The sequence below is a fragment of the Octodon degus genome, unplaced genomic scaffold (assembly GCF_000260255.1).
Source record: "Octodon degus isolate 3935 unplaced genomic scaffold, OctDeg1.0 scaffold00010, whole genome shotgun sequence".
NCBI classification, from domain to species: domain Eukaryota; kingdom Metazoa; phylum Chordata; class Mammalia; order Rodentia; family Octodontidae; genus Octodon; species Octodon degus.
Genome location: NW_004524586.1, coordinates 16,008,453 through 16,022,716, shown reverse-complemented (window position 1 = coordinate 16,022,716; position 14,264 = coordinate 16,008,453). Strand labels below are relative to the sequence as shown.

General features: G+C 41.3%; 1 protein-coding gene and 2 pseudogenes across 1 annotated transcript in view; 1 reads left to right on the top strand and 2 right to left on the bottom strand.

Moving 5' to 3' along the window:
* The window catches only part of LOC101560662, a 58,754-nt pseudogene extending 57,632 nt beyond the window's left edge, over positions 1 to 1,122 (bottom strand).
* A 134-nt stretch (positions 1,123 to 1,256) lies between these two features.
* Positions 1,257 to 2,768, bottom strand: LOC101560266 (annotated as a pseudogene).
* Positions 2,769 to 4,080: 1,312 nt separating this feature from the next.
* The window catches only part of Nps (neuropeptide S), a 94,571-nt gene continuing 84,387 nt past the window's right edge, over positions 4,081 to 14,264 (top strand). Inside the window, exon 1 of the mRNA XM_023709047.1 lies at positions 4,081 to 4,179. Coding sequence (XP_023564815.1) covers positions 4,081 to 4,179 — 99 coding nt within the window. The remainder of the gene's footprint in view (positions 4,180 to 14,264) is intronic.

The following is a 14,264-nucleotide window of genomic DNA, read 5'->3' as shown; positions in this document are numbered from 1 at the left end:
TACATACATATATAATATGAGATGTTGGTAAATATTTGAGGCAATTGGGCACAGCCAGTGGGAGGATACACTGGTACAGCAAACTTAAAGCTATCCTAGCATCATCTACTGACAGTGACTGGCAGTCCTTTCCTGCATATATATTCAACAGGAGTGTATGCACACACGGAGAAGATGAACCCAAGTATTGAGTGCACCCTTGTGACTATCATAAGAGATTATTGTGTTAATGGTGAAATTTCTTCCTGGCCATGTGCTGTATCTTGATGTGGATGGTGGTTACATTGGTGATTTATTGTAATTCCTTAGGCTCTTTTTATATGTATTGTATTTTTCTGTGAGTATGAATACTTCGCAATAGAAAATATTTTTTAAATCAATGTTGGCAATTCTAAGGTGTGTGGCATGTTCCCATTTGTGTAAAAAATCAACATGTGTGCATACTTATTTTATCAACACAGATGATGTCTGAAAATATCTAAAAGGAACTGCTAACAGTGGCTTCTCCCAAGACTAGAAGTCCTGAGTAGAAGACTTATGTTTTATTGAGCACTTTTTGGATGGTTTTGAATTTTTAAACATGATCTTAAAATGCATAACTTTGTGTCCTTTGTAATGCTCTGCTATAAACAATCCATTAGGAGATAAATTTTTAAAATTTGGGCACAGGTCAGCTTGTGTTCTCTTGAGTCTGGCATGCAAAGGGAGATGGGATGACTTACTTGATACCCTGCACCCTCCCCTCGTGCGTTTCCATTAAGAGTATCTTTAGAGAGAATCATAGGGAAAACTTGGAAGTCTAAAGTCCTTTCTGTACCTATACTGGTCAGCTTTTCTATTGCTGGACAACATACCTGATGCCCATAATTTATTTTATTGTTTTTCACATGCAACCCACTTTATTAACATAAACTGAGAAGCTCTTGAACCTTGTAGCCATTAATAACTCAAACACTTAGGAACATGGCAGAGAGTAAACTGAAAGGCTCTCCCTGTTGCTTGAGAGAATAAGAGGAGGGTGGGAGAACACCACTACTTATCAAAGGAGGCCCAAGAAGCCCCTGCATCATCGCGGTCTCACGGCTCCTCTCTTTCTTCTGACTTTCTTCCAATATCTTCCATGATTTGCTCCAGGTCCAGCTCAGTGGAGGCCTTCTTTTCAAGGAAGACACTGCCCGGCTCCTGAATCAGTGGCTCGTGGAGTCCAGCTCTTTCTTTTTCCTCCAAAGGAAAGGCCCTATGATGAGCTGGTGGGCTCAGGCCCTTGACACCAGTCTAACTTCCTTTTTCTCAGACAGGACAATTGCTGAAGTATTGCTTTGGGGAACTTGAAATCTTTTCTTAGGTCCTTTCAGTTTGGGGTTTTTGGTCTTCATCTTGGCTGACTTGGGACCAGGCAAAGTTGGGTCTTTTTTCTCTTTTTCTTCCATCTCTAACTCATCTTTTTCTTTCTCCACACTGGACTCAGGATTGTTAGCCCCAGGAAGCCTTAAGTCTTGTTTTCCTTCATTGCTGTCAGATCTACAGTGTTGGCTCCAGAAACCAAACCAGTTAACCTGCTCCTGGATGTCTGTCTGCTCTGCTTTATGAGCCACCATTGGGGCGACTTACAGTTTCTGAATGTAGTCTTTGTTTTCACTCCTGTTTGCTCCAGGGACAGCTCTTGGAAATTCTTCAGTGTGTTCACTGGAATCCAAGCACGAGGAACTGTTTTTCCAAAAAATGTCACATGGTACTTAGATGGAAAAGAATCAAAATGAGATGCAAAAAGAAGATACTCCTCCAAGTCAGGATCAGATTGTACCATTCCTGGCCACCAGGGGTAACCATACTGCTTGGCCCAGATGCATCCTGGGATATAGACCACTTCACTCTCATTTCCCATCCAGGTCTCCTCAGAAATATCACAACAATTATAATCCAAGTCTGCATTCTGGTGACAGAATCAATTATCTGGGAGAACCAAGGGGCCAATGTTCTTATACAACCACCTCCATTTTCTACAGTTTAGAGAGGAACACTGAACCCAAACTATACAATGACCCAAACCATTTCTCTTTCTTTTTTTTTGTCAGGTCCCTGGTCTGAGAATGATTCCACAACATGTCCTTTAGTTGGTCGCTCTGTTTGTGATCATGTCCATTTTGGGGTATCTCCATTTTTTTCATCTTGAGACTCTTTCTTTCTTTCTTTTGCTTAAGTACTCTCTGTCAGCTTCCTTCGCAGAGGGTGCAGGAATTGCCTGGCCTGGCTCAGATGCACTGGTCTCGGGGGTAACTTCATCTTGCAGAGAAACTGAAATCTCTGGTGTGTGAGGCACCATCACCTTCTCCCCCCTGGCATTATCATCATCAGTAGCAGAAGCCATGATTCCTGGTTCTTTGTCTGACTGGATGGACACTGTTGGCTTTACACAGGAAGTCTCAAAGCACTCCTCAAGGGCCTTGCTTAGCACAGTCTGCACAATTTCCTCAAATTCTGAATCAGTAAGAATTAATTTTTCCTTTTCATTCTTCTCTGCTGGCTTGCTTCCTTGAGCCTTTCTTTTCTTCTCACGGCCAAGGCTTGGACCATTCCGTGTGGTTACTTTCTTCTTCTCTACCTTGGACTTTGATTGGCTTGGCTTGGCTTCAGCCTCTGGGGAGCCAATCTCCAGAGCCTCCATGGGTACATCAGGGCTACGAGGCATCATGCTACACAATTTGTATAGGCGGGGCAAACTTTTTCTTTGGTCCCTTTCCACATTCTTTCTCCTGTAGTGTTGCCATTATTCAGCTCAGAAATGACATGTGCTTTGCCTTCTGGGGTGAAGAGGATCAAAAGGCGAGGAGCTACACGAGCTGTTGCAGCAAGTCTGCAAACCCCAACCTCAATCTCTGATGCCCATAATTTAAAGAAAAAGAATTTATTTGGCTCATGGTTTCAGAGGACTTTGTCCTTAGTCAGCTGGCTTTAAGGCAGAAATTCAGTGGCTAGGATGTAGCAGATCAGGGCTGTTTAGCTCATGGTGTCCAGAAGCAAACCAGGAGAACAATGCCAGAGAAGAAGATGCAAGGAATCAGATACAGAACACAAACTCATGCCTCTATGACCCAACTAGATACACCCAAAAGTGGTCTTTACTACTCTGTTAGGTTAAGTCAACAGTTAAACTCAACTCTCATACATTCAGTTGCCGTTACCAATTCCTGCATGTACAGAAGATGCATTCCCAGGCCAGAAGGAATCAGGGTGGTGATAGAAGTGGTTGCTACCTTGTGGTTTTCATGCTATTGCAATGTAAAAAGTCATTGTTCACTCCAGACAAGGGAGCTACATCTTGAGAAAGTGTAATGCACTGTCTTGCCTTATGATTATCTTCATCCAATCAGGCACATGGAAAGAGATGATTACAGTAAGTAGGAAAAGCAAGTAGCATCTTTTCCTCAATGCCTGAATTTTTCAGACACCCCTATATGTTTCTGTCCAAAATTTATTTTAAATATCGCTGAATATACTACAGGGAACAACTTTGCCAGTTTTATGCCTGCAAGTTTTAAGCACATTGGTGAGGTTGAGTCCAACTGAATGCAACATTTAAAACTTTCCCCCCATATATTACTCCTAGAACCTTGCCAATCAGCTGGAAGTGGCAGGTGTCATGAAGCCTGTCGCTTGAGTTGTGATAAGTTATGTTATTTTTTGGAGTTAAAGTGTTTCTCCCAAAGATTCATGTGTTCAGAGGTGGGGCTTTGGGAAGATGATTAGCCACTCTATTCATCAGTGGGTTGGTCCATCAGTGAGTTCATAGCTAAATGTGTTGCTAGTAGGTAGAGCCTGGTTAGAGAAAGTAGGTGAATGGGGGCTTGACACGGAAGCTAATATCCCAGTGATGGTGCGCTTGTGGCATGCAGGCCATAGTGGGCTGTTCATAGCATTGAGATTTCTAAGAGATTTGCCATCACTGCCGTACCCTGTCCACAGCCTGCTGCTCTCTGTCTCCCTTCATCTGTCTGTCTCCTGGCTGCCACGAGGAAAACAACTTCCCTCTGCCACACCCTCCCACCATAGCGGCTTCTGCCTCACCACAGGCCTAAAGCAATGGAGCTTTGGAGAGTGAAACCTCTGAAGGTGGGCAAAAGCAAACATTTTCTCCTTTCAGTTGTACAGGTCAAGCATTTTGGACCCACCAACAGAAAAGTGAGCAACACAGCTACTGACGGTTCTCCAAAAATTCCAAGGCTTTCAAGCCTTTGCAAGAGTGGCAGTCAGAATAAGAGAGATTAAGTACTGAATCTTGAGCCTGTGCTATGTGTATTGCAGTATAGTCTTACAGGATTCATGTAGCCATTCAGAAAAGTAACGCACTCTGGCGCTTGTGTTATATTTGGTCTTGGAAGTGTTTGCTCACTTTCTCAAGACGGTGGAACCAGTGATTGCACAAGGATTTTTTCTTCCACCTTATCCCATCCATTATGTGAGCCATCCTATTCATGCTGTATGCACCACCCTGTACGTCACTTAGCAACCATCTCAATGGTCAGATAGTCTACTGTGGAACTGCAGCACATGCCAAGTATCCCTTCTGCAATAGCTTATGGAGCCACATAACAATGCCATTCATCTCACTTCACTTTATCTCATCATGTCAGTCTTATTATTTTTAATTAAACTTCTTTTTAAAAATGTATTTAGAACACGGACTCACTATGACTCTCAGACTCATACTGATATCCTGTTTGTAGTCTCCCTAGTGCTGGGACGACAGGTGTGCACCACTATGCCCAGTTTCTGTGGCCAGCTCAGTGCACCTGGGGGTGGGACCAGTGCAGCACGTGGTGCTGGGGACCAAACCCAGGTACCTGTGCTTGTCTAAGCGGGTGCTTAGTCTGCCGAGCTAACTTGCTGGCCCACGTCATGTAAGTCTTGTGTCATCCCACATCATCACAAGAAGAACGGTGAGGATATTATAATAAGTTTTGAAAGAGATTACATTTACGTAACTTTTACTATAATATAATACTATACTTGCTCTATTTCTTTTTCAGTTATTTCTGTTATTCTTTTACTGTGACAAATTGATAAATTCAACTCTCTCATAGGTTTGTGTGTATAGGGAGCAGCGCGGGCTGTTCGGGGCTTGACGCTGTCTGCAGCTGCAGATATCTCCACGGTCTCAGGCTGGAGCCCCACAGATAAGGGAGGCCGACGGGAGCCAGGAGTGCTTTGGAAACTGCATTGTGTGTGATCTAGCCTACCTCTCTTCCTTGGCAACTATATTTCAGGTAACTGTTTCTGCTTTTCAATACAGGCTGCCTTTTACTGTTTTAATGTTTTGTCTACTTGAATTATTTGTCTACTCTTATCCAGTCTTCTGATACCTGATCATAAGCATATTCCCTATCATTCTTTCATAAAGCTGGCTTAATCATTTCCAAAACTGAGTGCCAAAATGCAGCATTTGTATTTCTGCATCTGGTTTGGATAAGGATTTAAGACTTTTCTGTCTGCACAACCCAAGCACACTGCTGCCCTCATGTCTGTATTTCCCTCCAGAAGACAGAGTCTTTGAGGATAAAGTCACATCCCAACACAGTAGGGTCCCCAACTGGGACACAGCACCTCTGCCTCAGTACAGGCTGAGAACCATGGACAGTGGCTATCATCTTCTGCCATCTATAAAAATCCTATCATGCTGCGGATTTGTATAAATATTTCCTGTACTGGTGCCTGATACATTCCTTCAATCTTTAAGCTTCCTATACACTGTCAGTTAGACCTAAAGACTTAGTTAGATTCACTGTAAATATTTTGGGCAAGAGAGCTTCAGAGTGATATTGTGTAGGTCATATTAGATCATACCAACAGTCTCAAGATGTCATCCTGAGCCTTTATTACCGATGCTAAATCTGATCACTTGGTTAAGCAGTGACAGTGCTATCTGTCCTTGTCTACATCAGTTTTCTCCCTAGTGAGCAAGCAGTCATCCACAAGGGCATACTTTGGTGCCATACAAACATTATTTCTTCTGCATTTCAGAATGCTTTAGTATCATTTGATTTTCCTTGCTTGCACCAGTTATTTTTTGAGGAATACAAAACGGTGATTTTTCTATTTTACCACTATTTCTACATTGATTAGCTGGCATTTTTCTAAAGGAATTAACTTCCCAATATAAACTAAAGATGACTATAGTTTCTCAAAGATGTCCAGTCATGTTTTTCCCCTATAATTGCCAGTTTTTATAGTGAATAGTTGGGGTCATGCCAACTCCAATGCCGGAAAATTATCTTCCTCTTCCATCCCCCTCGTAGTCACTATGGATTCATGGACTTATATTTATTCTATTAATAATGATTTTTCTTTCTTGAATGTTCTGATTTCCCCACATTTAACCAGTAGTGTTTGAGAAAGTGTTCACTGTCATTTGCCAAATTCTTATTAGTCTTTGAATATGTCTATGTTTTCTGGTTCAAAATGATATCCCAAGTCTACTATCCATTTTCTTATTTATACTTTTCAAATCAACAAACCTTATTTCCAAATCAGGAGGAAAATGGTATTTGGACATTAAGATCTGGGCACCAAATGCACTTATTGATACTGAAATGTCACTGCTTTGGGGCTCTTTTGATAGCCAAAGATATGATTTTTTAAATCACAAGTTAATATTGACACTCCAATTCAATTTTTTTTTTTACTCCAATTCAATTTTAACAGTACAGAGTGAAAAGGGATCCAGACTGATAGGCCTAGAGCCACCATGATCATAACGACTTTTCTGCCCCCAACCCTGACACACATTCCAAAGTCCATAGTACAAACAAGATCAGCTGAGTAGACTGTGCTGGCTCCTGACACACAGAAAGCTTCTTAACTCTCTTTGGACAGGTTGAGGTTTTCTGAGAAGGACCAGGCACATTCTGCTTGCCCCTGCCAACTTTGTGATCACATCCATCTTTTCCTCCTGCTTAAGGCTTAGCTTGTCTAACTTCTGCCCAATACATTCTTCTTTCCAGAAGTCCCTAATAAATGCACTCTGGACAACCCTGAATTTGTTTGCCTCATCCTTTGTCACCTCAGCCACTTCTGCCTTTGACAACTGGTTCTTATCTGCATTTGTTAGAACATTTCTTAGACTTCAGATTGATCTTTTTTTTTCTTACAGTGGTATCTTTGTTACTAATAGTATGTATTTCATATCTGTTTTGTCCTATGACATAGATTAAACTCTTCCAAAACTACAACACTGATACAACATCTACCTGTGAAGTCACTAAGTGAGGTTTGGAACATTTTGCTGTCTTCTTTTCTTCTGGATCTCACATGCATGATCCATCTGCTCAACTTCATGAGAGATAACTTACTGGATGTGGCTATTTTGACAGCTTGGCATGCATTTCATTTCATTGGTTCTATTTAATCTTTACATTTTCCCCCCTTCTGGATTAAATTTACTTTTTGAATACGCAAAATATTTTTATGATTCAAAAATCAAAACTATAAGCCAGGCATGGTGGTGCATGCCTTCAATCCAAGGGCTCAGGGAGGCCAAGGCAGGAGAATTGCAAGTTTAAGCCCAACCTAGGTAATATAGTGGCTTAATGACATATTGTCTCAAAGTAATAAAAGAGAAGATTGGGGCTAGATCTCAGTGGAGATGCCTTGGGTTTAATCCCCAGTACAGCTCTTGCATGCACAGACACACACACACACACACACACACACACACACACACACACGCGTGCTCGCATGCACACAGTCCAGACTATATAGAAAGATTTTCTCTGAGAAGTTGCATTTTCGTCTTCATTTCACTTACACAATTTCCATTCATGTCTGGCTATTCTTGTAGAGGTTTCATTTCAAAAGTAGATAAACTCATGTATTCTTTTCATTTCTTCTTTTTTACCCCTAAAGTGGCACTTCCACATACTGGTCTGTGCCTTGCTTTTTTGATGTAGCAACACATGCTTGAGATTGCCTCCACCTGTTTCCCAGAAATCTTCTTTCACTCCCTGTCTCATGGGAGCAGAGGCCCCTCTGCAAAGGCATCCCATGATCCATGCAGAGAGTCTTTCACTAATGGTGTTTGGAGTGATCCCAAGAGCACACTACTGTAAAAGATGGTGCCATTCATAACACTGACAACATTTGCTTTTGTAGTTGTGGAGGTTCATCTCCGAGTTAGCTTTTCAGAAAGGGGATAGCTTGACCAAGGGCAAGTACAGTAATTTTCTTTGCTGTAATACCTGACAGAAATATAAAAGAGAAACCAGGCATAGTGGTGCATGCCTATAATCCCAGTGCTTGGAAGGTCGGGACAGGAGGACCACTATGAGTCTGAGCTGTGTAGTGAGAACCTGTACCAAGTAAATAACTAACTAACTAGCTAAATAAGAAAATGATAAAAAAGAAATATAAAGGAGCCTATTGTTCACAGGCTATCCACCACAATGTATTGTTCAAGATCTGCATTTGCCACAAATTTACAATAACGTAATAAACAATAATAAATTGTAATAAACAATATGTCAGACATATTGTTTGGAATGAAGGGTATAAGAAAATGTTACTTGTCTTTCTCTTGTTATGACTGATGTGGACATCTTTTCATATATCAAGTAGACATTTATCTTTCTTTTAGTCTGAACCATGTTTGGTATCTATTTTTTGAAAGTGGGCTGGTAATCCTTTTATTTTTGCTATTTTGGAGAATGTTTATATTTTACCATATTGCCTCGGTTATTTTTCTCATTGCTGAGACAAAATGCCCAACACTGACAAAGGAGGAAATATTTACTCGGCTCACAGTTTGTAGAGGTTTCAGTTGGTCAGCTGGCTCTCAGGCAGGATGGCATGGCAAAGGGGCGTCACAGAGGAGAAATAGTCCATTGCAGGGCAGACAGGCAGCAGCAAACAACAGCACCACGTGGCAGTAGCAGCAGCCCCCTTTCTGTCCCTTATATCCCACCCAGGTTACCTGCCTTTAGAGTAGGTAGCACTCACACCTAGCGTGGGGCATCCTTAATTATACCCTTAATCCCAGTATCACATAGCCTAGAACCGGCCACCTCTGAAAAGGCGCACCTATGACTACGTGAAACTTCGAGGGAGACATTGGGATACAAGCCACAACACATATGAACCATTTATCACAAATTTAAAATAAAAATATTTCCCCTTACAGGATATAGAGATAGAATGCAAAAATCACGTGATTTTAAAATATAGTACATGAGACTTTTGATGGTGGTGCATGCTGGTAATCCCAGCCACATGGAAGGCAAGGGCAGTGGAATCACAAGCTTACAGCTAGTCCAGGAAACCTACCCCAGTCCTATCTCAAAATAATAAAAAGATCTCAGTGGTAGAATATCCCTGGGCTCAATTCCAAATGCTGAGTGAGGCAGCATGCAGAGATGAGGGGGGTGGTGTTGGAGGGAGCCTCTTTCTTAGAGTCAGTGCTAAGGGTCACAGATTTCTTTGCAATACTTTGGAGGGTCTCAATTGATCAATAATGTTTTCCCATTATAGTTTGTGTTCTATCCTTCTTAAAAATTATTTATTTATTTGGTACAGTATCTTACTAGGTAGCTTGGACTAAGAGAGACCCTCTTGTCTCAGCCTCTCCAAGGCTAGGTTTACAGGCATGCACCACCATGTCTGGTTTCAGGGGCAGCCTGGTGTGCCTGGTGTTCTTGTGCTTGCCAGGCAAGTGTTTAGACCAACAAGCTATCTTCCCAGCCCTTTATCTTTTTTAAAATAGAAAAAGCCAATTTGAAAATTTTCGCAGACCAGAGTGACCACTTTGACATAGCGAATCTTCCTACTGCCATTAAGTGGGTGGTCACCCTTCTGGTGCCAGGATGGAGATGACTATAGTTCTCTTGGTGGAGAAATGGACAGTTCACCACATGCCTGTGGTTTTCCTCACCTTCAGTTGTCAAAATCACCCAGGTTCACTGGCATCACTTTTACTTCTGTCTTAAAGCTCATCACCAAGGGTAGAGCTGGCAGATCCAAACCTCTTGTTGCAAAGAATAGCTGTCTCTTGATAGTAAGGATCTGTACTCATATTGCAAAATTATCCCTCCAGGTCTCATTCCATGCTAGTCAGCAAGGCTCAGTGAAACTTACTTACATTGTTACATTTTGTTCCTTCTTGACAGAAATATGGAGATAGGAAGCACTTTTTACCACTACCCAGCAAGTTGGACTCCATTGCAACAATGAGAAAAATGAAGTTGTGGCAAAGCTAAGTCACTTGCCCAACAGAAGTAGCTGTTCAGTATAGGAGCTATAGTTTTAACTCCAGAAGGCCTAATCTTAAATACAGCTTCCTTCCTTCCTTCCTTCCTTCCTTCCTTCCTTCCTTCCTTCCTTCCTTCCTTCCTCCCTCCCTCCCTCCCTCTCTCCCTCCTTCCTTCCTTCTTTCCTTCCTCTTTCTTTCCATTTATGCATTTGTATATTGAGTAGCTTAGTGAATTATTTTAGGCAAATAATCTTGGAGCCATCACCTCAGTCAAGTACCAGATCTTTGTTGGTTGTTCTATAAATGCTTTCATATGCCTATTCCTCCCTGCTCTAAAGGGCATCAGTAATTTTTACAATGAACACCTCCTTGGGTGTCTTTGTGTTTTCATCATGCAGGTTGTCTTTATACATTGTAGTTTTATCATGCTCGTAGTTTGAAACTTGATATGTTTTTAAAGTTTTGCAAAATTGGCATCCTTTTCCTATTCTTATGTAAAACCGAGGCCATTTGATTTACAGGCTCCATAGATGGGGCTTTGTTGACTGTACGACTATGGTGATTCAATATGTTTCAGGTTCTCTGTATTTGGATAGTTGGAGTTGGGCAGGTGGACATCAAAATTGGATCTAAGTTAGTCTGGGTCCTTTCCCAACACCACAGGTTGTGTTCTTTCTTCAGAAGGAACAGAGAATCTGATTTTAAATCATATTCTTTGCTTCAGCAGCAATGATGCTTAATGGTTGGATTCATCAATTTACTGGGGGTTAGGGAGTGATGAAATCATGATTTTGCCTTGTTTGCATTCAAAGGGATGATTTTATAAGGAGGTGCTTTCCTTATATACTTTACTATCTGGTTATTCAGTAGCACAGTTCTGAGAAGAAAAGGAAAATAAATGCTTCATTCTTTTTCCCTTCTCTGTCTTTTTCTCCAGCTTTCAAGATAATAAATTGGTTTCTGTCATCCTCCTAAAGGTGAAAAATGGTTGTTTAAAAAGTCATTATACATTCATGGATTTAAGCATATCACTTGGAGTTCAATCCCTTGCAATTCTTATTCTTCCTGAAGCTCACTTTAATGGGCTCATATTTGTCCAGTGGAAACAGTCTTATTAACTTCCTTGCTATCTGGTATTACATGATGTTCCAGATTAATTTTCTACATTTTCCTGATCCAGACCTAGAATCAATTATTTCTCTATGCCCCAGTTTCTTGTATTGGGAAACAATGTTTCTTTACCAGTATCTGCATTCTTGGAATTACCATTACTGCTGGACATTTATAGCTGCAGAGGATGGAGTTAGACGGGAGATGCACAGGTATTATTATTCCAACCACCAAATAAAGATTGACAAAATAACTGGTGAGTTCTACTGATATGTTTAAGTTATATTCAAGGCAATGGGATTTTAACTTGAACCTTTTATACTATATTTTAATCTTTCTGTGCACTGAATCTTGGTTCTAGACATTCAGGGTATGATAAATTAGAATATACTATGATTACTCAATCACTACATCACACTTACACATACTAGAATCTGATGACAACAATTCTAATATGGAAGACTACCTGAGAGACCTGGTAAGCTAGCCCCTGCCCTCCCTTGTCCTGCCATTCAGCCTGAGTTATGCTGAGTCCAGCTGTACCTCCGTGTCCTAAAGAGTGCCAAGGAGACCCAGCAGCCATAGCACCAACCCCTAGCCTTCCCATCAGAGTTCTGCTGAACCTGGCCACCCATTCTTGATCTTAAGTACACCAGGGAGATGTGACTACCACAGGGACCTGCAGGAGGTTTGGGAAGCACTAGCATTCACCAATCTACCAGCAAGAGAGCCTTGCATAACTTCAGCCTGCACTCATCATCATCAGATCCTTCTCAAACTGCAAATTGCCCTCTTCTCTTTAATGAGGAAGAAACCACATTGAGTCCCACACAACAGGAGATATGGTAGCCTACCCTGCCCTCCCACTCTCCTGAGAGCATTGTTGACCTGCACCCTACCCATCTACCATTACTACCAAAAATGACAAAAGGAAGGAACAAAAGACAATTGTAGACCTGTATTCCATGCAAAACAAGTCCAGTTGATAAGGTCATAGAAGAACTTTGAAGTCACACATGTGAAATTTCTGAGATCAGGACAACTGAAGTAAAGAAACAACTCCATCAAGCTATAGAGTAACTCAGATCAAAAATAATCACTCAGGTAAAAAAGGAAAAGACAACAATCATGAAAGAATTTCTCAACACACCTAAGGAAGCACAAATAAAAAATTAGAAGGGAATAAGAAAATGATGGAAACGTTGAATGAACAACATAAGAAAGAATTAGGATGCAAGAAACAGATCCAAACAGATATCCAGGACATTAAGAATTCCACTGAAAGCTGGCAAAAATGCTTGGATGAAAAAGAAGATAAAATTTCAGACCTTGAGGACAGTATTACAGCTAGTTATCATGAAAGGAAACATCTTTTAAAAATAACAAGAAACCAGGAAATAACAATACAACAGCTGCAAGATGATGCAAAGAAAAATAATATGAGACTATTAGATATCAATGAAACAGCTGGAGATAATACAAAGACATAAAAACAGTGTTTGCACAAGTAGTAGCAGAAAATTTCCCAAGCATGGGAAAAGAATCTGATATACAGATAATTGAAGTACATAGAACTCTGTCCAGCCACAATCAAAATAAATCATCACCCAGACACATAATAATAAGATCCAAGAAGTTGAGCAAAAGAACAGAATATTAGAACTGTTAGAAGAAACAGATCACCTATAATGGGAATCCCACCAGAATCAGTGAATTTCTCAACACAGACCACCAAATTGAGAAAAGCTTGGAGTGAGATATTTGAAGTCCTTAAAGAAGACAACTTTCAACCCAGATTGATGTATCCTGCAAACCTACCTATCAAATTAATGGAGTGATAAGATACTTTCACGACAAAGAACAACTGAAGAAATTCATGACAACCAAACCAACCCTACAAAGATTACTGACAGACATTTTAGAAAGAAATAAAGGACACCACAATTTCAACAACAGAAGAGAACTACCAAACAAAGCAAGTAATTAAGAAAAGGGGATGGCTACCCTGCACTGGCAGGACCTACTCTGGTCCCAGCCCAAGCAGAGCATGAGTGAGACCCTCTTCCACAGCCTTGGGATGCCCCCCAACACTCCACAGCACCTCCTCCACCTGGCCCGCCCAGTAGAAATTTCTTCCACGTTCTGGGAACCCCCAGATCAAGTCCTAGCCCAGGCTGGGGAGTGTGTGGGAGAGCTGCCTCTCCCCACTACTCCACCTTGTCCCATCCAGGCACAGCTCAGGCCTGGGGTGAAACCCTGCAGCTGCAATCAATGCAGAGAGTGTACAGGATAGAACCACCCAGCTAGTTCAGGAACAGAACATCTTCCCAGAGGAGCAGAACAGGTTCATCCCCAAGGGCAGCAGCAGGAAGGAGCTGAGCACAGCAGCCAGACCCAAGCCAGGCACAGCTGGATAAATCCAAACATTGTAGATCTGCACCTGAACTACAGTACACACTAAAGTTATAACTGCAACAAAGGTCTACAAGAAAGATCAGAAGACAGTGCTACACAAAAGGACTAGAAGGAACAAAATGCAATCTCAGAACCTAAGCCCACCCATAACAAGTGCAGAGGACACTAACACAGAACAAACTGGGAATCACACAGCTGAAAGCAATGAATCAACGGCTTCTGAAATAAAAAAAAAAGCTGCAGAAAGGTATAGAGGAACTCAGATTGAAAATAAAAAAACAAATCCTTGAATTAATAACATCTGCAGTAAAGAATCAAATGCAGAAACTTATAGAGGAAACCCTATGCCCACCCAGAACAAGTGCAGAAGACACTAGCTCGGCTCAAATGCATGAAGTAATAGCATTGATAGTAAATAAGCAACAGCAGAAACCTATAGAGGAACTCAGAGCACAATTCTTTCCTGAAATAAAAAAAAGAATTCTGAGAACTCATAGCTCTGAAG